A 25,110-nucleotide genomic window follows, 5' to 3' on the forward strand; every position below is an offset into this window, starting at 1 on the left:
AGCTGCTTCTCAAGTGTCAGATGCCCATGTGGAAGCTGGAGGGAGCAGCCTAGTCAGAAGGAGCCCAGATCTCTATCTTTCAGGCCCCAAGGAAGAGTAAAGGTCTAATTTCCATGCCAGTTGATGAGAGAGGGGACCCTAGGAGACACCAGTGAGGGGGGCATTGAGGAGAAGATCCATGTTTAGGAGCCTCATATAAGCCACAGTGAATCCCTGCCCAGACCAGGGGCTTTGCATAAAACCTTGTGAGCAAGAACCCCTAGTCCTGCAACAGAAGGGATAGTCTTGTCTGAAGAATGCTACGGGTGGAAGATGAAGCACTTCATGTGGGGACTTTATCCCAGGAACAAGAGAAAGGGCAGGAAGGCCTACTGCACAAAGCCAAGTCCATAGCAGTCTCTGCATAGAAACCACGCCCATTGGAAACCAGCCCTGTCTTCATGGGCAGTGGGGACACTGAGATGCAGGAAGGCATACCAGCTGCTGGCCTTGTCTGGAACAAGATCCTGGGTCTTAGACATGAACCTCTAATGTGGGAAAAAAGTAGCAGAAGAAGGAGCTTCTGGCCTGGGTAGGGCCCATAAGTGAGTGACTACAGGCCTTTGGTCCAGCCTATTACATCAGCAGACACATGTTCAATCAATATTCAGGACTAATTGGAAGATGCATAGGCACCCACTTCTATTTCTAATCAGGATACGAATTTGGCAAGATGTAGTGCTAGCAAAGGGGTCACATGAAAACACAATCATTTTGATTATAGAGCCTGTATTTCTTCTACTCTTCCAACGTAGTAGCCCCAAATCAAAAGATCACATTGAATGAAATAGAATGAAAAATAGTGATATTTTAAAAGGTCTCCCCATAAATAAAGAGTGATCCTGAACTATGAAAAATATTGATATTCAAAAGGTCTCCCCATAAATAAAGAGTGATCCTGCACTCTCTACAAGTCGGAGGGTTCTGTGTTGTGTATAAACATTAGAATTCCTTAGTGTCTACTGCTTTTCTTCTTTGGAGAAGACTGAAAAGGTATTTTAGGGTCAAAAGCTGTTTCTGAAGGAAATAGACCCTATGCTGTTCTAGTCAGATTATTCTGTTGACAACTCATAGGAAATAAACTCCAGAGCTAATAGAGAAATAAGAACCAACAGAGTAGTGATCACTCACTCACACTGCTAGAACACTGCTTTGCTCTGGCTGGATTCCTTGGGACCAGAGTTTCCAGATAAAATTCAAAAGTCCCAGTTAAATTTTAATTTCAGGAAAACAACAATTTAAAAATATATATAACTATGTTCCATATGATATTTGATTATTTAGATAAAGTCTCAAGTATTGCATGGAATACAATTATAACAATAATAATGTTACCAGAAATCCAAGTTTAACTAGGCATCCTGTATTCTGATCTGCTAAATATCCTACACCTTACTTAGGGCACAGATTCCACTCGATTCTCTTGGATTATTCCTATTGCCAGACATGTTGTAGGCTCTATGCTACCACTCTGCCTCTCAGCCCACCATGGTATTAGACTTCTGGTTTGTAAGTGGCTATGGGGCTCCTCAGGAAAGAGCAAAAGAGTTGGCAGCAAGCCCCAAGTGAAGCATATCTACAGGGATCCCACCCTGATGGATCTGCCCCAACTTATTGGCCAAGTAGACCTTCTGAGCATCTTCCAGTGGCTTCTTGGTAAGTCATTCTCTGAGTAAGCCATCAAGTTACTCTTGCCTCCTCAGAGTCAGCCTGCAGATTTTTACTGGGTAGTTTGGGGGCCTTTTAATGGGCTATTTGGGGAACTCCCTGCAAGCTGTGATCAAGAGCTTACCTGGGTCCATCCCTAGATGGGCTGTGATTGAACTACTCAAGTGTAAGATGTTGGGTGCCTCAGTCCAAATGTCTTTAGATCTGTACTGCTCTCCCCCCACTTCATGTTTCCATCTCCTTTCCATCTTTCCACTAAAATCCCTATTGGCCTTCTCAATACTTTTTCTTTTAAGAGTGTGTATTTCATACAACAATTTTAATTCTTTTTTTTTTTTAGTTTATTTGTTTATTTTGAGAGAGAGAGAGAGAGAGAGAGAAGGGGAGGGTCAGAGAGAGAGAAAGAGAGAGAGAGAGAGAGAGAGAGAGAGAGAGAAAATCCCAAGCAGACTCCACAGTGTCAGCACAGAGTCCGAGGTGGGGCTCGAACTCACTAGCTGTGAGATCATGACCAGAGCCAAAACCAAGAGTCAGACACTTAACCAACTCAGCCACCCAGGCACCCTGAACAATTTTCATTTTCTAATAAAACAATAAATTCCAATCAAAAAGTCTAACTGATATACATTAAAAGTATCTCCATGCAGTTGGGTTCATATGGGATGGAGGTATTGTGCCTTGTAGTCAGGCTAGCATATTTTCTATGTCAGGTTCATTGAACTGTAATTTATATACAGTAAATTTCCTCCTTTTTCAGGTGTATAGTCTTCTACATTTAGCTAACGTTCATAGAAGCGTAAACACTACTGTAATCAAGCTAAAACAGCTACACATCTACTAATTCTTGGCATGTTGAACTTTTTTCTTTTTATCTACAATTGATCTGGAACTCAATCATGTCACTAAAACCTACTTCTTAAGAAAAAGAAGCCTTACTCTCACCTGTCCCTTGGCACTTCCCAAGGAAAGCAGGAATACATTTGCAAAAGGGAAATCGGCAGTTTTTAAGCATATGAGCTAATCAATACTAACTCTTTGATAAGTTGTAATCATGCTAAGTCCAGCTTTGCCTGGGGCCGAACTGAAAAACAAAGTACCTATTATTATATTGGTTTTGTAAATGTTCTGAAGCAGAGAATGAACATATACACAAAACCTTACATTGCTATGGAGACTCAGGGCAGGCTACCTGCTACAAATTTACAAGAGGAACATTTAACAACAGAGACATTCTTGTGATTTTATTTCCATTTTTTGATTTCCAAAAAGGACTGGCAATTATTTAAGGGACACCTTAACCAAAAGAATTATTTTGAGACTGTGCAATCTTTGCATGTTCGACTTTTCAACCCACCAGCTCCTGTGATATATTGCCCAAATTGAGAAACCAACAGTAGATTTTATACACATTCGCCTGCCTGAATGATGGTGAAAGCATCTGTACATAGGGTGAGGTCATAAAATAGATACAGACTGAAATGTTGGGCTCCTGATGCCTGGGTGGGGGAGGGTCTTAAGACTCACAGTGGAGTTCACCTGAGTGAGAAATAAACTTTTGCTCATTTCAGCCACTGACATTTAAGGTCAGATTCTTGTAACAGAACCTAATCAATACTATCTGGTGCGGCGGAGAAACAAGCTTATACTGTTTTGTACAACCGGCAGTGTAAGACCTTAAATCTGAATTCATTGACTCCTAGATTCGAACTGTTCAACAACAGTCAAGTTACTCTCAACTATTATTCAAGAATAGTCTGGGGTTGATGATTTTCCTTACATAACTTAAAAAAAAAAGAAGCACACAAGATTACATAAGCAAACAACAACAACAAAAATCCATAAAGCAGTGGCGGGGGCAGGGTGGAACAAAGGACTTGTTCATATATTTTTAAATTAATTCTAGAAATACAGACTTGATTTAATAAGCTCTTATATATTTTGCGCACAATGAAAGAAGAAAATTAAATGGCATTTGATGGAATTCGGTTAAGAAAAGAGATCCCACAATCATATTCTACCCGTTGCTTTATTTTCTCAAATGGCATTCAAGGTGGTCTTCAACTAATCCAGTTAATGGTTACCTTGACATCTCAGCAAATGGGAAAAATGTCCTTCCGTTCTTCAGTCTCCCCACTATTAGTATATATTATTACTATCTGTACAATTGCCTGAGCAAGACATCTAGTTGTCATGCTTCATTTTATTTCCAAACCTACTTTAAATCCATTTGGAAATTCTTTTTTCTATTTCCAAAACACATAGAAAATTAGTCCATATATTTTCCATTTCTACTGCCACAAAGGCATAACATCATCACTTGCGTTAATTATTTATAAAATTCTTACAATGCCTCTAAGCTACTGCTCTTATCCATTGTTCATAGGGTAATAAGATTGATTTTTAATAATTAGTTTTGAGAGAGGGCAAGTGGGGGAGGGGCAGAAAGAGAGGGGCTGAGGATTTGAAGCGAGCTTTGTACTGACGGCAGAGAGCCCAATGTGGGGCTCAAGCTCATGAACCATGAAATCATGACCCAAAACAAGTCAGTTGCTCAACCAACTCAGCCACTGAGGTACCGCTGATTTTCAAATATAAATCAGATTACATCACTTCCCTGCTTACAATGCCTGCAGTGACTTATCACTTTACTAAGATCAAAACAAAACAAAACAAACAACAACAACAACAACAACAAATAGTACATGTTCCTGCTGGTAGCCCAGACAGATTCCCCATGATAATATATTTCTGTGGACATGGGTATCTGTTTCTTATTTTGGTAAATGACTGAATAATAAAATCATTAAAGACAATGCACAAAGCACAGTATAATTCTCACAATTAATGGATATTTTATTTACTTTTTGTAGAAGTGAAGCTAGGATGTATATAATTAAATGTTAACAAAGCCTTAAGGGTAGTGGATTTATATATGATTTGATTTATATACGATTTGATTTATATCTGACTTGTTTTACTCTTAAATATCTAATGTTCCCTGTTTTATTTGGAAGGAAGAGGGAGAATCTGAAATGAGCTCTAATAGAACCACATGAAATGGATGGTTTTATATGTCAAAATTACTTTCAAAAGTTTTTAAATAATATAGATACTACATATAAAATAGAAACAACCAGAGGTGCCTGGGTGGCTCAGTAGGTTAAGCATCTGACTTTTGATTTCGGCTTAGGCCATGATCTCATAGTTTGTGAGTTTGAGCCCCACATTGGGCTTTGTACTGACAGCACAGAGCCTGCTTGGGATTCTCTCTCCTCTGTCCTGACCCCACTTGCGCGCGCTCTCTCTCTCTCTCTCTCTCTCTCTCTCTCTCTCAAAATAAATAAACTTAAAAATACAATACAATACAATACAATACAAGCCATTAAATTCACGATCATTAAAGATGATGGGAGAGTTTGTGAAGGGAAGATTGGAACTGAATTTGTTCTGGCCTCATCGTTAAATGTTTGTGTGAATTGAAGAAAGATGGCTTCCCCTTTCTGACACTGCCTGGGGAATCAAGTGGCAGGACTGGAGGCCCTTCTAAAATCCAGCCACATCATCACCTTCATCTTGTAGCACAAAAATACTTTAAAAACTTGTTGCCTCACACCCAATAATTTCTTTTGCCCCAAGCAATTATTCATCCTCTATATCATCCCAAATCTGTTAGTATAAAATATTCTTATTTCCAGATGAGGAAAGGGCCCTCTCTGTTCATAGGTATGAACTCTTTTAGTTTTACTGAGGGCTGTGTAACCACTTTAGTAGTTTTCTAGAGAACTAAAAGTCAGCAATTTAAAATGATTTGAGTGGGCATTGAGGCGGGCACTTGTTGGTATGAGCATTGGGTGTTGTATGTAAGCTAATGTGACAATAAATTATATTAAATAAATAATAAAATAAAATAAAACTATTTGAGGCAGCACGGGGTAGTGGTTAATGGCAGACAGACCGAGATCCAAATCACCTACTTTTTGTTTTTATTGTTTTTTTTTATTTTTCTAATTTTATATTTTATTTTTTCCAGCCTTTTTGAGGTATAATTAGCCAATAAAAAGATGTGTATATTTAAAGTATCCAATGTGATGTTTTGAAATACATATATATTATGAAATAGCTTGACAATCAGGCTAATTTTTATATTAAATCCATCAACACACATAGTTACCTTTTTTTGTGAGAATACTTTTTTTAATTTATTTATTTTGAGAGAGAGAGTAAGCAGGGGGGGTGGGCAGAGAGAGAAAGAGAGGGAGAGAGAGAATCCCAAGCAGGCCCCCCACTGTCAGCACAGAGCCCAACGTGGGGCTCAAACGCACGAACCGTGAGATCATGACCTGGGCCAAAAGCAAGAGTTGGACCCTTAACTGACTAACTCATTCAGGCACCCCTGTGATGAGAATTCTTAATATCTACTCTCTTAGATGATTTCAAGTACACCATACATATTTACTACGGTCACCATGCTGTATATTGTTTCCAGAACTTCTTCATCTTACAACTGAAAATTCATATCCTTTGACCAACATCTTCCCACTTCTTCCCCACTGTTTCTGTTTCTATGAGTTACGTTATTTTAGATTTCACATGTGAGTGAAATCATGCAATACTTGTCTTTCTTTGTCTGATATTCTCACCATAATGCCCTTCAGGTTCATCCATGTTGTCACAAATGGCAAGATTTCCTTCTTTTCATGGCTAATATCTATATTCATAATATATGCATAATATGTCATGTATAACACACACATTTTTATCCAGTTATCCCTCAATGGATGTTTAGCTTGTTTACATATCTTGGCTGTTGTGAATAGTGCTGCAGTGGACATGGGGGTGCAGATATGTCTTTGAGATGCTGATTTCACTTCCTTTGGATATATGCCCAGACATGGGAGTGCAGGATCACGTGGGAGACCCATTTCTAATTTTTTTGAGGAAGCTCCATATTGTTTTCCATAGCAGCTGTACCAATGTAACACTTCCAGCAGCAGTGCATAAGGGTCTCTTTTTCTCCACACTCTAGCTAACACTTGTTATTTTTTGATTTTTTGATAATAGCCTAACAGATGTGAGGTGATATCTCAGGGTCTGGAGTTGCATTTCCCTTATGATCAGTGATGTTGAGCACCTTCCCACATACCTGTTAGCCCTTTGTATGTCTTATTTTGAGAAATGTCTGTTCAGGTCCTTTGCCCAATTTTTAATCTGGTTGTTTTCTTGCCATTGAGTTGTAGGAGTTCCTTATATATTTTGGTTAGTAATCCCTTGTTAGATGTATGCTTTGCAAATATTTTCTCCCATTCCATAGGTTGCCTTTTATTTTGTTTCTTTTGCTGTACAGAAAATTTTTAGTTTGAGGTAATCTACTTGTTCTTGCTTTTGTTGCCTGTGCATTTGGTGTTGTGTCCAATTCATTGCCAAGACCAATGTCATGAAGTTTTCCTCCTATGTTTTCTTCTAGGAGTTTTACAGCCTCAAGTTTTTAATGTCTTTAATCCATTTTGTGTTAGTTTTTGGCTGTAAGATAAGAATCCAATTTCTGTGTGTGTGTGTGTGTGTGTGTGTGTGTGTGTGTGTGTGCAAATCTAGTTTTCCCAAAGCCATTTATTGAAGGGACTATACTCCCCCCATTGTGTATTTTTGGCAATGTAGGAGTGCCGCCATCACTGACTCCATCTTTGTTCTTCCATCTTGTTCATGCCTGAGCAATTACCTCCATTGGGGCTATGTGTTCCACATGGAGAGAAGGTTAATGTGTGCCTAGACTGGAATGCAAGAAGGCTTGTTTTGATGGTCCCTAAAGTGACATCCAGAAGACTCCACTTTAGGTAACTAGTAGAGAGGACTCGTATACAGAAAGTCTCACTTTAGGTAACTATCCTGTCACCTCACCACTTTGTCCCTCTTTCCATAAAAGCTTGGTCTGGCCTCGGCAGAGAATAGCAGCAGAGAATGGGGGTGGAGAATAGCTGTGTACTATCTGGATAACCACCTGCCTGCCGCCATCCTCCCTGTCGGTAAGTAACCCTGACTAAAACTCTATGTAAATAGCATAGACTGGCTTCCTTCATTTTTTGGTCTTGAAGTGCTCTCACAGGCTGGAGGATACTTTACTGACCCTCCTCCACCTTCTAATAAGCATCTTCATTGAAGATTAGTTGATTATATAGGTGAGGGTTTATATCTGGGCTCTCTATACCATTCCATTGTTCTATATATCTGTTTTTATGCCAGTACTGTACTGTTTGGATTATTATAGCTTTGTAATGTAATTCAAAATCAGGAAGTGTGATGCCTCCAGCTTTGCTCTTAAGATTTCTTAAACTATTCAGTCTTTTTAGTTCCATATGAATTTTAGGATTTTTTTTAACTTCTGTGAAAAATGTCACTGGAATTTTGATAGGGATTACATTGAATCTGTAGATCATTTTTGGGAGTTCGATATCTTGACAGAATTCTTCTAGCTCATTGACTCAGGATATTATTTGGTGTTTTCTCCAATTCTTTTCATCAAGGTTTTATACTTTTCAGTGTGCAGATCTTTTACCTCCTTGGTTAAATGTATTCATACGTGTTTTGTTAATTTTGATATTATACATGGGATTTTTTAGATTTTTTTTTCATACAGTTCCTTGTTTGTGTGTAGAAATGCAACTCGTTTCTGCATGTTGATTTTTTTTTTATCCTGCAATTCTACTGAATTTGCTTATTACTCTAGCAGTTTTCCGGTGGAGTCTTTTTTGGTTTTATACATATATTAGATTAGGTCATCTGCAAACAAATAATTTGACTTCTTCCTTTCCAATTCGGATGCTTTTTTTTTTTCTTGCCTAACTTTTCTGGCTAGGATTTCCAATATTATGAATAGAAGTGGTGATGTTTGACAAAATTTAACATCTTTTCATGATTAAAACTGTCAACTGATTAGGTACAGAAGGATTTCCCCTTCACATAGTAAAGCCTGTATCAGACAAGCCCATAATGAACACAATACCCAATTGTGAGAAGCTGAAAGCTTTGCCTCTAAGACTAGGAAAAGATCACCAATTTTAAGAGAAGCTGGCAAATGATTTAACCTATGTTTCTTTTCTCATCTGTAAAATTGGTACAATCGTCATAGACCTTCTGCATAACTGATGATTTGTAATGCTTGCTTCAGTAAAGTACCAAAGTGCCCAGTGGATTGAGACAAGTGGATTCCTAAAAACAGTAAGTAAAAGCTGTCAAAAGATTAATCTGACCCCATGCAGTGGTAGTAAAGGATATGTGTGTGTGTGTGTGTGTGTGTGCGCGCGCGCGTGCGTGTGCAGCAGTAACATTTATGCACCAGTAACCTAATCATATATCTGTTGGCCTTGTTTTCATTTTTTTTCTAAGGAAGATAAGCTGCAAACAACATCAAAATTACTATCGAAGTAGAAATGCTGTAGTCATCATAATTAATCTGGTGGCCTAGAGAGAGGCAATAGCTCCAGGGCATTATTTCAGAGTGTTTTATATTACTGGAAGCATCGGCTAATATATAGGAATGAAAATGTGTGTGTGTGTGTGTGTGTGTGTGTGTGTGTGTGTGTCTACAGAATCCAGTGTTAGTGTCAGCTACTCCCCAGAGTATTGCTAAATTCCTCAGCCTTCTATTTGCCTTATGAAAATAAGTTAAAAGAAGATCAAAGTATTTAACAATAAGAATGTATGTAATGTACACTTAAAAATGGTTATAAATTTTCTATGCTAATTTGGATGCAAATTTTAAAAAATAAAATTTATAAAAAATGGTTACAAATTTTATCTTATGTATATTTTACCACAATAAAAAATACCAATTCTCGGGCACCTGGGTGGCAGTCGGTTAAGCACCAGACTTCAGCTCAGGTCATGATCTCATTGTTCGTGGGTTTGAGCCCTGCATCAGACTCTGTGCTGACAGCTCAGAGCCTGGATCTTGCTTCGGATTCTGTGTCTCCCTCTATCTCTGCCCCTCCCCGACTTGCACTCTGTCTGTCTCTCAAAAACAAACAAAAAATGAAACATTAAAAAATTAAAAAAAAAATTCCCCCCCCCACAAAAAGGATTCTGATAATGTTATAAGATACTATACACTTGCTCTGAGCTCTACCTTCTTTTTTTATGTCAACTATTTCCATATATCAAACAAGGATGAAATCTTTTCCAAGATTTGTAACTCGTAAAACTCAATGTGAATATTACAATGACATGGTAAAGTGTTTCAGTATTCACCATTCCACTTGGTCTCAAAGTTTATGTGGGGTCCCTTTGGGATTCAGCATCTCAGTTCCACAAAACTGCAAGCAAAGTGCATCTAATGATTAGGCTGATAAACCTTTCCTTTCATGCATTTCCATGAGTTAGTATTAAAATGAAGGACTAGTTTTCTCTTTTTAGTCAGTCACTGTATTCACATGGAATTAAGCCATGAGATGTATTAGGGAATTATAAAGGAGAAGACATTAAAAAATAGCATCAGGTTTGACTCTTCCACTTATTAAGGCGACTGGGTATCTAATGATTCTGCTTTGCAGTTCAGTTACCGTAAAATAACCTAGTTACACTAGATTGCATATGTTTTGATTCTAAAATAAATATTACATTAAAAAATAAAAATACTCCATATTATGATAAATGTCAATTTCATGCTTGTTTGGAAATATGCTTACGGGTGAGTCAAATCTAAAGTCTATGCTTTGCAGAAGCATCTGATTTGGTAAAGGTAAGATGGATGCTTTCCAAAGGAGTCTGGTCTATTGGACTGACCTAGAGGCAGAACATTCCAAAGGGATTTTCTGGCTCTCACAATGCACAATCCTAGGGTTAAAGAACATCTCTGTTTGAAAAAGGAGGGTATCCTCCGAAACAACCTAGAGGAGCACAATATTTAAGCAGAAGGTAATTCTCGTAACAGGGGAGGCATACATACGTTTGTATTTTGTTTAAGATTTATGCCTAGGGGCGCCTGGGTGGCTCAGTCGGTTGAGCGTCAGACTTCGGCTCAGGCGGCTCAGGTCATGATCTCACAGCTCGTGGGTTCGAGCCCTGCGTCAGGCTCTGTGCTGATGGCTCAGAGCCCGGAGCCTGCTTCGGATTCTGTGTCTCCTCTCTCTGCCCCTCCCCCAACATGTGCTCTGTCTCTCTCTGTAGTGAAAATACTTCTTCAGTGAAAATACTGCCTCAGGGCAGTTCAAATGATCCAATGAATAGGATAAACCTTCGCAGGATTTGTGACTCTTCCCCTTTGGAGCATCGAATGAAACTTAAAACTGTCTGCTAAGCTTTGGTGAAATACAAGAGGAGCTGAAGGACAATTTAAAATCGGTTTCCTAACCAGTCAGTCAGGAAACCTGTGCTCTTGGGTCCTGTGCACATGGATGGCCCAATGTTCAGTGAATGATAAGGAAGGGACCATGTTGTCATCTGCCCATAAATAACGATAACTAGAAGCAAAATGTAATCCTTAAAACAAACAAACAAAAAAAAGACAATAATTTTAGAGCCAGGTATAAAGATCTAAAACACTACTTCAAAGTTATTTTTAGGGGCACCTGGGTAGTTTGGTTGGTTAAGCATCCCACTTGGGCTTAGGTCACGACCTCACGGTTCATAGGTTCGAGTTCCACATTGGGCTCTGTGATGACAGCTCAGAGCCTGGAGCCTGCTACGGATTCTGTGTCTCCCTCTCTCATTGCCCCTCCCCTGCCTGCACTTTATCTCTCAAAAATAAATGTTAAAAAAAATTTTTTTTAAGAAGTTATTTTTATAAATAATACTGTACTCACCTTTGTCTTGATCCCACGGTCATGTACAGGGTATATAAAATCATATGCAGAGGTCTGAATCCAAGTCATAGGGCAACCTGATCCCAGGTGCAATTCATCAGCAAATATATACAGATCGCTGTTGTGCCCACATGGGCTAACCAAGATCATCACCCAGTCCATTGAACAACTTACTGTCACTACAGAAAGAATCATATAAGAAAGTGTCAGATGTGTATATACATCCGGGAAGAGCCCAAAGAATATTCAGCTCTGCCCTTTGTGGTAAATAAAAGGTATGTCTTTCTCCGGCAAAGGTAATCAAGGCTTATAGAATAACATATAAAGGGTTTTCACATTACCGGTTTTTCCAAAATATCTGCATATTATCCTCAAATAACTAGGCTTCATTTATTTCACAGGGAAGAAGATCAACACATAAGAAAATCATAATCTTCTAGTCCCCTGCCTCCTCTAAAAGAGATTATATTCTAAAGAGGGTGATGTATCTGGGACCACACAAAAGGCACAGAAGTAAATTGCAATGCATTCGAAGAGGAGAGATGTATTCCCAGGAATGCTCTTTGGAGAGGGAGAAGGGGAAAGGGTGGGAGAGTAGAATCCTGATCTGGAACAGTCCCTACCAAAGACAGTCAGAGCCACAGAGGAAAGACTCTGAAGAGAGAAAATCCGCTGCCTGGGACGGCAGTTCTGTGAAGGTTTCCATGTAAAACCTATTCTTATCCTTTACATTGAAATCTTCAGTCAGTCAGGGATAATCACTATTTCTAATGGACTCATTTATCCCATGGAAGAAGTAAAGGTGGACAGTAACCAGAGCTTCTCAGAGCGGTGATCAGAGTTGAACTGCATGGATCCTACTAATGTTCAGAAAGAAAACACAGATTTATTGGCTTTAAAGAGTCATGATTAGTGGTAGGGGGGAAAAACTAATGAAACAGGTTACAAAACTTCCAAAGTGGAGAACAAAAGAGAATGGAGAAAAACAAATTGAAACAATTTAGAAGAAGGCAAAAAAGCCTTAGGGGAAGAGACAAAACATCAAAGCAAACAAACAAACAAAAAGGACAAAAATTAAGCCATAGGGGGATCCTGGGTGGCTCAGTCAGTTAAGTGTCTAACTCTTGCTTTTGACTCAGGTCATGATCTCACAGTTGTGAGTTCGAGCCCTACATTGGGCTCTGCACTGACAGTGCGCAGCCTGCTTGGGATTCTCTGTCTCCCTTTCTCTCTGCCCCTCCCATGTGCTCTCTCACTCACTCTCTCTAAATAAATAAAATAAACAAACAAACAAAAAAAAGTAAGCAATAAGATGATTGCAATAAATGAACTGCAAGTATATGTCAACAATAATAAATGTAAATGAACAAAATACTTCAGGCCAAATGACCAACAGCCAAATGAAGAAATTATAATGTATTTATATAATCAACTTCTAGGTAACATGGCAAATATAATTATAAAGTATCAATCTGAAAATAGTTATGAGAAAGAAGCAAGTCACAACACAAACCTTGTATATCTAATGATGATACAAAGTTGAAATGACAGATAACCATTTTTTATAAAAGATTTTTTTTCCAAACAGAGACTATTCTTCGGTAGCCAGTACCTGCCCCACACTTAAGGCATGAGACTCATAACCCAGAACATGACCCCACATCTCATCAGATACAGCCTCCTCATGTTTTGCAAAAGTGGAAGTAACCGGGTTTAAATCTTATCTTCCTATTTCGACGCTGATATAAGTTGCTCTAACACAACCTGTCATCCAAGCTAGGATAAGTACTTTGAACTTGGATTCCATTTCGTAATTATCTTTATATTCACAGCTGCACAGAACCCAGGGAATGTTGAATATACATAGTTTGAATTGTAGCCCTTGTTGATAGTACCACCTGCACGCAGAACTTCCAGATGAGCAGAAATTACAGAACCTCCCCCTTACTGTTTAACAAAGGGAAGGGGCGGGAGAGAGTGAAAGTCTGACTGGCCATAACCTATAGGAAGGTAACCTTCTTACAGCTGGCTGGATAGGGCTTGAATTCTATAGCTACCCAATTATTAGATTTTGAGAAAACTGGTTAACACTGCAATGCAATTTATTCACGAGTCAGTGAAGGCCACCGAATGGGAAGATTCACACTCAGGATGAACAAAAGTTCTGGCAGTTTGACAGAGTGTACTCAGAGCCTCAGTCCAGTTAGTGGACTGGGCTGGACTGGTTCAAGTGAATGTGCACACAAGGTGGCAATGCTAGCCAGTAACTGGAAAGTTAAGCTACAGTGGTTTGGGATGACATTTAAGACAAATTTCCCATACTCCCGAGGTCTCCTGGGAGCTGTAGGTGTTCTAAATAGAGCCACAACCAAAGCACTTACATGCTTTGGAGCCTAACAGAACCTGGAAGTAAATAAAGTAGTGACCTCTTATTCCAAAAATAAGTAGTTCAGTCACCGCTGAAGTCCGATCAATGCCTCCTGTCCCCCACCAGCCTGTCTCTAAAGGCAGAAGAAAAATTTAAAAAATTGGGGTACCTGGGTGGCTCAGTTGGTTAAGTGTCCAACTTCAGCTCAGGTCTGATCTCACAGATCATGGGTTCAAGCCCCGCATTGGGCTCTGTGCTGACAGCTCAGAGCCTGGAGCCTGCTTCGTATTCTGTGACTCCCTCTGTCTCTCTCTCTGTCCCTCCCCTGCTCATGCTCTCTCTCTGTCTCTCAAAAAATAAATAAACGTTAAAGAAAAAAATGTTTAAATAAACTAAAGCAACAATAGGAGTATGCTCACTAATACTCAGGTGTCATAAGTGGCTATTGTCTCCTGCAGAAAGGACATAAAGTGATGAGTAAATTGATAAGGGCTCCAAGTCGAAAGCCTTGCTTAAAGGCTGCCTTTGGAAGGCATATGTGAGCAGATCTGTGGTCAGGAAAATTGTTAGGAAGATTTTCCTTCCTAAAGCAATTAGGATCACCTGTCATGGGTGTTTTCCATTATTTATACCGATCTCAATAATATACCACACGCCACATATGATAATGGCAGTCTGCACATCATCTAAAAATTAAATTACCTGTGCCGTGAAGCACAAAGCATACACCTGATTGACTTGGACCCTGTACTCTTCACAGATGTGCTGAGTAAACTGCCCCTCTATGGTAGCTGTAGAAATATTAAGAGCTGGAGGATGATCTTCCCACAGCAAAAGCTCATTAAATTACCTCCCAGGTGACTCTTGCATCAATTTAGGAATTGACAACAGGTAGTCGTTGGAAGAAATAGTCAAACAAACGACTTTAAAAATGACCATCTGCCATCAATATTTATTACTTCTCACTTCATACTTTTCACAAATAAGTCTACCATGACTCTGAGCAAGCCAGTCCTGTGTCAAGGGGCTGTCTACTTATTATCTTCTTTCCTAAAGCACTGGGGCTTTCCCATTCCTCTTCCCATTACTTTCCCATTACAAAGTAATAATAGAAAGTCGGATCACACAATGAAGAGAATGGCTAGAGGTTCAAACCTTGAGAGGAAAGCTTCCCCAAACAGTAATAGGGAGCAGTAGACCTTGGAATACATTCAGGATATTCTTAAACACTTTGGAGGACCTAAGTCTTCCCAGGGTGAAAAAATATTCATATGTAATGAGCAAGAGATTCCAACACTTCGTAAGCCAGTAAGTTCTGGCTCTTTACAGATAAACCATCAAGAAAGTAAGAAAATTCAGGGAGATGGTTTGTGGGGAAAGTGGCATTGGAGAAAGCAGGTGTTCTACATTAGTGACTGTCACCTCCAAATCGCTCCATGGGTTGGAAATATTATCCTACTGTCACCTAGATAAGAGTATCAGAAGGATCCTTCATAAAGGAAAAAAGATTGCGACAGTTTAAAGTTGGATTCAACAGGATAAGTGGATATGGACATACAGGGAGTCCAGGCTTCTGTTGTCACTTGTTTTTCTCATACTAATCTTAGTCAGTCTGACATTATGAAGTCGTGCCTCTAGTATCTGAGAAATCTGAGGGAAAGCCCGAGGAACACATGTAGCTGCCACACAAATTGGCTGAAGTAGCTAGAATCTTCCTTGCACCTGAGCATCATAGATCTCAGCCAGGCCTCAATGCCCTGCTTCCTCACCCCAGATGACCCCAACGCCCTGTGCTCCCCACCCCAGGTGCCCCAATGCCATGTGCCCCTCTATCCTAGATGGCCCCAATGCCCTGCATCCCCTTACCCCAGAGGGCCCTGACGTCCTGAGTCCCCCACTCCAGATGGCCTCAGTATATTGACTCAAGTCTCCTCGGCCCGAAAGCACTTCCCTTCCAGCTGCTTGTTAAGATCTGAACTCTTCGGGAGGAGAGTTCCTGCATGGAAAGCGACCATAACTCCTCCAAGAAAGTGTTCTTTAGAACTGGCCTCTACCATAGATGCTCTCAGTGCAAGGCCAAATCAAGGCAGCAAGGAGCGACCAGACTCCTAAAGCCATAGAGACCTTCATCTGGACAGACCCCCAGCCAGGACTTCTCAGGAAACAGGAAGTCGTGCGGCCTTACGTGATTTTATACGGCATCCCACACTCAGCTGTCTTCATTTTCCTACTGATTTAGATAGGGCATGTGGCACCCTCTCAATGTCAACCACCTAAAAGCTGCAACTCTCCAGATTTCCCAAACACTGACTCTCCGAAAGGCATATCACACAAAAAGTGCTATTTGATAACAGACGGTGTCTGCATGAGGCCTGTTGAGACCATCTGGGAGGCTAGCATGGCACATGACATTTCCAGTACATGCTAAATTGTAGGAAATTATTGGCACCAGCTGATTTTTGGGTGTCCAGCTAATATGTGGAACAGCCTAAGTCATATACGTTTGAAATCAAAAGATGATTATTTCTTCTTTTCTCTGACTTTGGCTGGAAGAATCAGCAGCAGGGATAATAAAGTGACTTGCCCAGAAACAAACATCCCCAGGAGGAGACAGGGACCTCTAGAAAGCCATCTTTCTTGGCATCAAGGAAATCTAAAAATCTGTCTTTATTGATTTGTCCATAAATTAATGTTTTAGTTAGTTTAGCCAGGTCAAGCCTTAAAAGTATTTACTTATAACACGGGAGAATAATGTTTTTTTCATGCTGAGATTTCTTAGAAAAGAAACATTTATATTCGTATATTTTGTCCCCTTGTGCCATATATATAATTTTATGTATAAGTATATATATTCATTCTAGTACTCAGAAGTTCCAGCTAAGCATTTTTAAAATAATTTTTTCCATCCTGTTTTTGTTTTGTTTTTTAGAGTTTATTTATTTTGAGAGAGAGAGAGAGAGAGAGAGAACGAGGGAGGGTCAGAGAGAGAGGGAGAGAGAGAATCCCAAGCAGGCTCCACACAGTCAGCACAAGCCTGATGTGGGGCTTGAACTCCCAAACGATGAGATCACGACCTGAGCTGAGGTCAGATGTTTAACCGACTGAGCCACCCATGCACCCCAAAGTTCCAGCTAAGCATTTTTTTTAATGTTTATCTATTTTTGAGACAGAGAGAGACAGAGCATGAACGGGGGAGGGTCAGAGAGAGAGGGAGACACAGAATCTGAAACAGGCTCCAGGCTCTGAGCCGTCAGCACAGAGCCCGACGCGGGGCTCGAACTCACAGACCGTGAGATCATGACCTGAGCCGAAGTCGGAGGCTTAACCGACTGAGCCACCCATGCACCAGAAAGTTCCAGCTAAGCATTTTTTTTAGTGTTTATTTATTTTTGAGACAGAGAGAGACAGAGCATGAACGGGGGAGGGTCAGAGAGAGAGGGAGACAGAATCGGAAGCAGGCTCCAGGCTCTGAGCCATCAGCACAGAGCCTGACACGGGGTTCAAACCCATGAGCTGTGAGATCATGACCTGAGCCGAAGTCAGATGCTTAACCGACTAATCCACCCAGGCATCCCATATGTTTATCTTTTAAATCATTCCAGTAGAAGCATCTAGTATTGTTCTAGAAGGCATCAGAATCTACTGCTTAAGAGCTTCTACTGCTTAAGAGAGTTTCTCTGCTCTCAATTTACACAAGTTTGGGAAAATTAGTTAAACAAGCTAAGGCTCATATTCATACTCTGTAAAAAGGAGGTAATAATACTATTTTCCTTGTAAGTTTATTGTGACTATTAAAAGGGATAACAAACGTAAGCAGTCTAGCCAAAGCTAATAGCGTACATATATATATATATATACACACACACACATATATATATATAAACAAGGTACATAGTGTACAAAAGTACATATATTTTCCTCAAACCTGAGTGCAGTGAATTCAGGTTTTATATACTTTTCCAAGGAAGCCTTCCAGGCCAGGAAAGAGGCAGATGATATATTCAAAGTACTAAGTGAGGGGCGCCTGGGTGGCGCAGTCGGTTAAGCGTCCGACTTCAGCCAGGTCACGATCTCACGGTCCGTGAGTTCGAGCCTCGCGTCAGGCTCTGGGCTGATGGCTCGGAGCCTGGAGCCTGTTTCCAATTCTGTGTCTCCCTCTCTCTTTGCCCCTCCCCTGCTCACGCTCTCTCTCCCTCTCTCTCTCTCTCTCAAAAATAAATAAGGATGTCCTTTTTTTTATGTTTATTTATTTTTGAGAGAGAGACAGAGACAGAGACAGAGACAGAGTGCAAGCAGGGGAGGCGCAGAGAGAGAGCGAGAGGGAGACACAGAATCTGAAGCAGGGTCCAGGCTCTGAGCTGTCAGCACAGAGCCCCACACAGGGCTCAAACTTATGAACCATGAGGTCATAACCTGAGCTGAGTGGGAGGCTTAACCAGCCACCCATGCACCCCTCTCTCAAAAATAAATAAATAAACATTTAAAGACAATCTACTGGTAAACACTGCAATTGTGAAACAATTTAATAGGGAGTAACTGAGAAGAATGGTTCCCTGTGCCTAAATTATTTGTGCAAAGTTTTTTAGAATTAGTGATCATTTTTAATTCCCGCTATAGTATTTTATGTTCTTACTTATAGTGATTTCTCTTTCTTTTCAAACCCAAGTTTCCTTTAATTGTTTCCTTTTTTTTTTTTCTTTTGTTTTTCTGTGCAGTTAATTCTCTAGCAGTTGAGAAGCTCCTATATATTTCATTCATTGGACATTTTATTCTATTTTTATTTGTTTTAAAGTTTACAATATTACCTCTGTGTCAAGGTCTCCAAAACCATCCCCAGTTTTGATCATTTGCTAGGAGGACTCAGCACATAGTCATATCACTCTATGATTTATTATAGCAAAGGATACAGAGTGAATGGGAAGGCGCATGGGGCAGAGTACAAAGGAAACCAGGTGGAAGCTTCCAAGGGTTCTCTCCCAGTGGAGGCACACAAGACGTGCTTAATTCCTCCAGCAATAAGTGGGTGGCGACATGCAAAATGTTGTCTACCAAGGAAGGTCATTATAGACTCCGTGTTCAGGGTATTTATCGGGGACATTCTCTGCCTACCACCTACCAAAATCCCACATTCTCCGAAGGAAAACAAGTGTTTAACATACAGCATAGTGTTTGCAAAAAAAAGTTTTGGCATAGTGAGCCTCTGTCATCAGAGTCATAAGAACTCTCCCGAAATCCAAATTCTCAGATGCTAGCAAGCAGGCCTTTCTTAGTATGGCAGTCTCAAGTCTGGTTTTTTTTACTATTTATTTTGAGAGAGAGCGAGCGAGCAGAGGGATGGGGCAGAGAGAAAGAAAGAGGGAGAAAGAGAATCCCAAGCAGGTTCTGCACTGTTAGCGCAGGCCAGACATGGGACTCGAACTCACAAACCATGAGATCATGACCTGAGCGGAAAACAAGAGTTGGATGCTCAACCGACTGAGCCACTCAGAATGCTCCTCAAGTCTGCTATTCTTAAATCTGTTCTGCATATCGGTAAATTGTCAAAATGGGTTGTCTTACATTTTTCTGTTATCCATAGCTAATTCATTTCTGTAGCAGAAATGAATCCTTTTTTGCAATGTATTCAATCAAACATTAATCTAGGTATCACTGTGAAAGGATGTTACAGATAGAATTAAAATCAAGGACTTTAAAACAGGGAGATTAACCTGGATTTTCTGAGTGACCCAGTCTAATTACATAAATCCTTAGAGTGGAGAATTATTTCTGGCTGGAAGCAAAAGAGGGATTGCTTCAGAAGGGGATGTCAGTAAGATCAGAGGTTGGTGAGGAAGTCCACCTGCCATCATTGTCCTGGAAAGGGTCCATGAAGGAAGGACTCTGGAAGGCTTCTAGTGATCTCCAGCCGACAGCCAGCAAAGGAAACAGACTTCAGTCCTACAACTACATGAAATCAAATGCTACCAACATCCCGAATCAGCCTGCAGACAGGGTCTCCCGAAAAGCCTCCAGAAGAAACAGCCCTTCTGACAACTTGAATTGAACTTGGTGAGGCTCCAAGCAGAGAACCCTGGTGAATCACGTGGTGGTTACACTCCAACCATCAACAAAAAAATGAATAGACAATCTGTATTCCCTTACCATATTTTCCCAATGTTTTGTGATAATTTGGGGTTTTACTTCCAGATTTTATATTCCAGTATGAAATTTAGGCCAAAGAATACATTTTGGTAATATATTGACCTTCTAACATTTATTTGCATTTACCTCTTTTTAGTACATATGCTCACAATTCTTTTTTCTTAATGTTTATTTATTTTTGAGAGAGAGACAGAGAGAGTGAGAGAATGAGTGGGAGAGGGGCAGAGAGAGAGGAAGACACAGAATCTGAAGCAGGCTCCAGGTTCTGAACTGTCAGCACAGAGCCCCACGCGGGGCTCGAACCCAAGGGCTGTGAGATAATGACCTGCGCCAGAAGCTGGACACTTAACTGACTGAACCATGCAGTCGCCCCTCTAACAATTCTTTAGAGGGGATCTGTATGTTTTTTATTATAATCCTTATCTTGTTTTGTTGTTGATTCTCATGTGTTTAGAGGGTGTCTAAGGTTAATAATGCTTTAAGATTATAAATTTTTCTTAATCTCCTTTTTTGCCCTTCACAATGAATTCTAGTTAGCCTGAATACATGAGGGAAATGATTAAACTAACATTATGTCAGAATTTTAATGCCATTATTCCATACAGCTCTAACACCCAAGTTTTCAGATAATTCTGATACAATTTAATAACTTTTTATGATGTGTGTTGGCCATATAATTTGAGAATATTCAGTTTGGCTATAAATACAAGAAAAGAAGTAAGTGGTCAAAATTCATAAGAACATGAGCAAGCAAAAAGATTGTGAAACATAGTGGGAATTAATAGGATGAGTTAACTAACCAGAAGTTGTATGATAGGATACGTGCTGGAAGGCTGGTTTGTACCAGCACATCCCCAATGACCCTGTTAATCACTATCTTGAGAATGCAGAGATCGTGTCCTCCCTCTATATTCCCATCAAGCAGAATGTGCAGAAAAACATGTTCAGTGCTCAAGGCCAGGGACTCCAGGGGGTGGTCAACCCAGAGTGTCTCCCTTGTAAGGAAGAGTGTCCAGATGGCAGGCCTTGACCTCCTTGGGTCACTGGCCATGCAAGGAGGGAAAAGGCTAAAGAGAGTTGCAAGGCTAAGTTGCTACGCTATAAAAGTTTGCTGCACCTAGATCAGAAGCAGGTTTGTCGAGTCCTCTGCTCCTGGATACCCTGTAAGCAACTTCCTCCAATAAACCTAAGTCTCAGCCTCTGTCTCTGGGTGTTTTCTTCAGCTCCGCCTGACCATAGCCCACCTTTGGCTTAGAGTCTGCTGGGGTATCGCTACACAGGGGCATGACAAGGATGGATAGAATAAATAGAAAACACAGAGGAACGACCAAGGATGAACCTGACATTCATTAGCTGTTAGCAGGTTATTGATCACCGATGTTAACCTTAAAAAATAAAACTGCCAGTTATTTGATCAGCAAAAGATGGATTAATTCAGGAATAGCAGAGAATTGCAATTCAGGACAAGAAAGCTATAGCAAAACCATAGCCAAGTCTGGAGAACGAAGGAGAGGAACGCTCTTTTATAGAGGAAAAGGGGCAGTTGGGACGGCTGTTATAGACAAAAAAGTCCATTGAAGTAACAACCTAGGAGTTGGAACTATGTGAGTTTTCATTGGCTGAGCTGTGACTGTCTCATTGGCTGGGCTGTTGCTGGGGTTTAACAGAAACGTCACTCCGCCTGCTGCTGCGATAGTAATGGGCAGCAGCTCAAGTCATTTCCCTTGAAGGTTGCAAGGAGGCCCCTTTCTTCCTGTTCAATATGCACTTGACAAGGAGTGGTAGGGCGTGAAGCCTTCGTGAGACCTTCCGTTGCTGAAGCTCCCAACGCCATTTTAGAGAGGTTTTCATTTATGAATTTTCATACCAGGTGATTATCACCCTCTAGAGTTCCTTCTTTCTCACAATCATTAAGACCATCAATCAACACAAAAAAGCAAGAGGAACCCTCCTACCACATCAGAAATCTTCCTTGCTTCAGATCTCAAACCAAGGTACCTCGGGAAAAAGGAAATCGAGGAGGTGAGACTCTTCAGATGTTTGGAAATCTCTTGTCTCCTCAGCTGTGGGTGATGATCTAGCATTCTGGAAAGAACCAAGAAGCCCTTAACACAGTTGGCTTTTTCTTCTTATGTCTGAAGTTATTATAATTATAAATAAGAAATTCAGGAAGGAGAATGTGAGAAATGGCTCTACACTATACCCCCAGATACCAGTTGTGTCTTCCCCAAACACATGGATGTGTCTGAAATTATGTCTTACCTAATATTTGATATGCATCTGTTGGACTATTAAAGCGGGGCTTTTCAGATGCTTTGAGGGATCCAACTGGATGATACAGAAGATTCAGGAGAAACACTTATGAATTCACTGAAAATATTGTGCTTTTCATTTACTCTGGGTTCTCACGAAAACAAGCCAGTTGCCCTGCCTCCCAGCCAATGACTCAGATTCGGTAAACCTGGGACAAGACATGTGAATCTGTACTTGTAACCTACTGCAGGAGATTCTGATTCAGGTAAACAAATTCACACAGCCATGGTATGATCTAAGTTTGGAAAAACACTACTTTCTGATTAAATTTTTCTCCACCAAAAGGCATCTTCTTATGAATGTGTACATCCTTGGGGTGCTGAAAAAAGGTGTTTTTAGAACATTTTTGTCCAATGAAACCTAGTGCAAAATCTTGAGACAAAGGGATTGTGGATAGGGATAATAATGTGATCTGGTTCCATATTTTGGCAAAAAACCAACCTTCAAAAAGCTCCATCTCAAAAGTAAAAGTTTAATAAGTTACCTTTAGAAATTATATAGTATGTCACATAGATTGCCTCAGCTTCCAAATGCAGGATAATTGTTGGCGAGCATTGTCAAATTTAGCTATAGGAATCTCCAGGATTATGAATTAATATAACAAAGGACAAGCAAAACTGTACACCTTTCATCATCAGAAACCTCAAGGTTACGTCCTTTCTATAAAATATTTTTATTTGATTTTATGTTCTTTAAAATTAACAGGAATTTATTTTAGGGTGTCTATTGCTTAAATTAATATTTGGGCTTGAGAGCCTTACAGTAGATAAAATATACAATTTCTATTTGTGAATTATACTTCAATACAGCTGAAAAAAAATCCTTCTCTTTTAAAACTTGCAGGGGGAAAAGGAGTGCCTGGGTGGCTCAGTCGATTAAGCATCCGACTCTTGGTTTCAGTTCAGGTCATGATCTCACAGTTTGTGAGTTTGAGCCCCACATCAGACTTTGTGCAGATGGCGCGGAGCCTGCTTAGAATTCTCTCTCTCTCTCTCTCTCTCTCTCTCTCTCTCTCTCTCAAAAATAAACAAACAAACAAACAAATAAAAACTTGGGGAAAAAAAGAATCTGAATCTTAACACTATCCGCAAATGATATGTGTTAAAATACCACCCAGGGATATTTTAACACTATCACCAAGTGATATGCATACATTGTAAATTTTGAGAAGCAAAATGGCACAGTGAATGGATAAGAGCATCAGACTGGGGTCTGAATTCTGAGTCTACCCCTGGCCAGCTCTATAATCTTAGGCTGGGTACTTAACTCCAAGCTCTGAGTCCCTCATCTGTAAAATGGTGACAATAATCGGATGTAGCTCTGAGGGTTCATGTGAGGACTGTATAAGGTTATGCTCAGTATCTGCACATCGTATGCCCTCAACAAATTTTAGCTAAATGTATACAACTATTGTCATTGTCCTAGTTAGAAGCATTTTTTCCCCCATCTGGACCATTGTGATAACTCACTGCCTGCTTTTCTAGTCTTAGCCTATTCTCATTCCTCCCATCATATACTCCAATGAGAGTTATTTCCACTAGAAAAGATCAGATTGTGGTCCTGTTCTCCTCAAAAAACTTCAAGACATCTCATTGCATTTATAAGCCTCTCACTGCATTTGTAAGCCAAATTTCTTTGCATGAAACCCACAGCCTCCTACTCTGAATGCAGCCCAGAGAGAATGATACGGTAGACGCAGGGAACACCTGAGTGGAGAGCTCCAAAATTTTGCCCTTGTTTTTTGTTGAGAGATTATTCTTTCTCCATGGAATGGTCTTGACATCCTTGTTGCAAATCAATTGATCATAGATGTGTGGTTTTAGTGGTGGATTCTCTAGTCTATATGTTTCTCTTTATGCCCATAACATAGTTTTGATTGCTCTACCTTTGGAGTATGTTTTGAAGTTGAGACGTGTGAATCGTCCAACTTTATCCTTCTTCAAGATAGCTTTGGCTATTTTGGATTTCCATGAGTTTTAAGATCAGTTTTTCCATTTCTGTTTTTAAAAATGCCACTGAAATTTTGATAGGGATTTATTCAACCTGTAGATTGCTTTGGGGGGAGTACTGTCATGTCAATTACAGAAGTTTTCCAATCCATGAACACAGGATGTCTTTACATTTATTTGGTCTTTAATTTCTTTCAGCCGTGTTTTGTAGTTTTCCATTGGTTTCCTTATCTATTCCTGCACCAATATCACACTGTCTTGATGATAATCAATTTATGTTTTGTCTTGATATTTGGTACAATAATCTTTCTACATATTCTCTGAGAATTCTTTGACTATATTTGATCAATTGCCAGCCCATAATTTCTTTAAGTTTGCACTTCCTTACATTTTTCCATCTTTTATTTTATTTTTACCTTTCAAACAAATTTTTAAGTGTACAGTTCAGGATGGTTAACTATAAGCACAATGTTTTACAGTAAATATCTAGAACTTTTTCATCTGCCGTTCCCTAGTTTTAAAAACATGCTTTCCAGGAGCACCTGGGTGATTCAGTCAGTTAAGCGACTGACTTTAGATTTCAGCTCAGGTCATGATCTCAACTGTGCTTGCCCAGTATGTCTTTATTTTCCACAAAAAAAAAAAAAAAAAAACAAGTGAAAACCCCCTATTGCCACAACACAGACATATAATGTAAAACTGGCCTATTAATTATCAATTCATATTCCCCACAATAGTACTATACACCCATATTACATAAGACATACTATGTATATCGTGCATTAACTGCCAGTCCCCATGAATATTAGGCATGTACAATAGTTTATATATATTACAT

The 25,110-nt window shown here is 39.9% G+C and overlaps 1 protein-coding gene and 1 long non-coding RNA gene across 3 annotated transcripts in view; one reads left to right on the forward strand and one right to left on the reverse strand.

The window, feature by feature from the left end:
* Positions 1–10,469: 10,469 nt before the first annotated feature.
* Positions 10,470–16,168, reverse strand: LOC121043907 (oocyte-secreted protein 2). The gene is made up of 3 exons (XM_040495892.1): positions 15,924–16,168; positions 11,502–11,680; positions 10,470–10,586 (listed from the first exon to the last, which is right to left on the reverse strand). Exons 1-3 carry the CDS (start codon positions 15,997–15,999, stop codon positions 10,470–10,472), a joined length of 372 nt encoding a protein of 123 aa, XP_040351826.1. The 5' UTR covers positions 16,000–16,168.
* Positions 16,169–16,950: 782 nt separating this feature from the next.
* The window catches only part of LOC121043366 (uncharacterized), a 13,213-nt gene continuing 5,053 nt past the window's right edge, over positions 16,951–25,110 (forward strand). Inside the window, exons 1-2 of one of the 2 annotated variants that reach the window (XR_005796814.1) lie at positions 16,951–16,960; positions 22,033–22,048. This is a non-coding gene — a long non-coding RNA (uncharacterized LOC121043366). Of the gene's footprint in view, positions 16,961–22,032; positions 22,049–24,856; positions 24,862–25,110 lie in introns of those variants that run through there. The other variant, XR_005796815.1, reaches the window with a different exon arrangement.

This window comes from Herpailurus yagouaroundi, unplaced genomic scaffold (assembly GCF_014898765.1).
Source record: "Herpailurus yagouaroundi ecotype Mexico unplaced genomic scaffold, PumYag 187, whole genome shotgun sequence".
Lineage (NCBI taxonomy): Eukaryota > Metazoa > Chordata > Mammalia > Carnivora > Felidae > Herpailurus > Herpailurus yagouaroundi.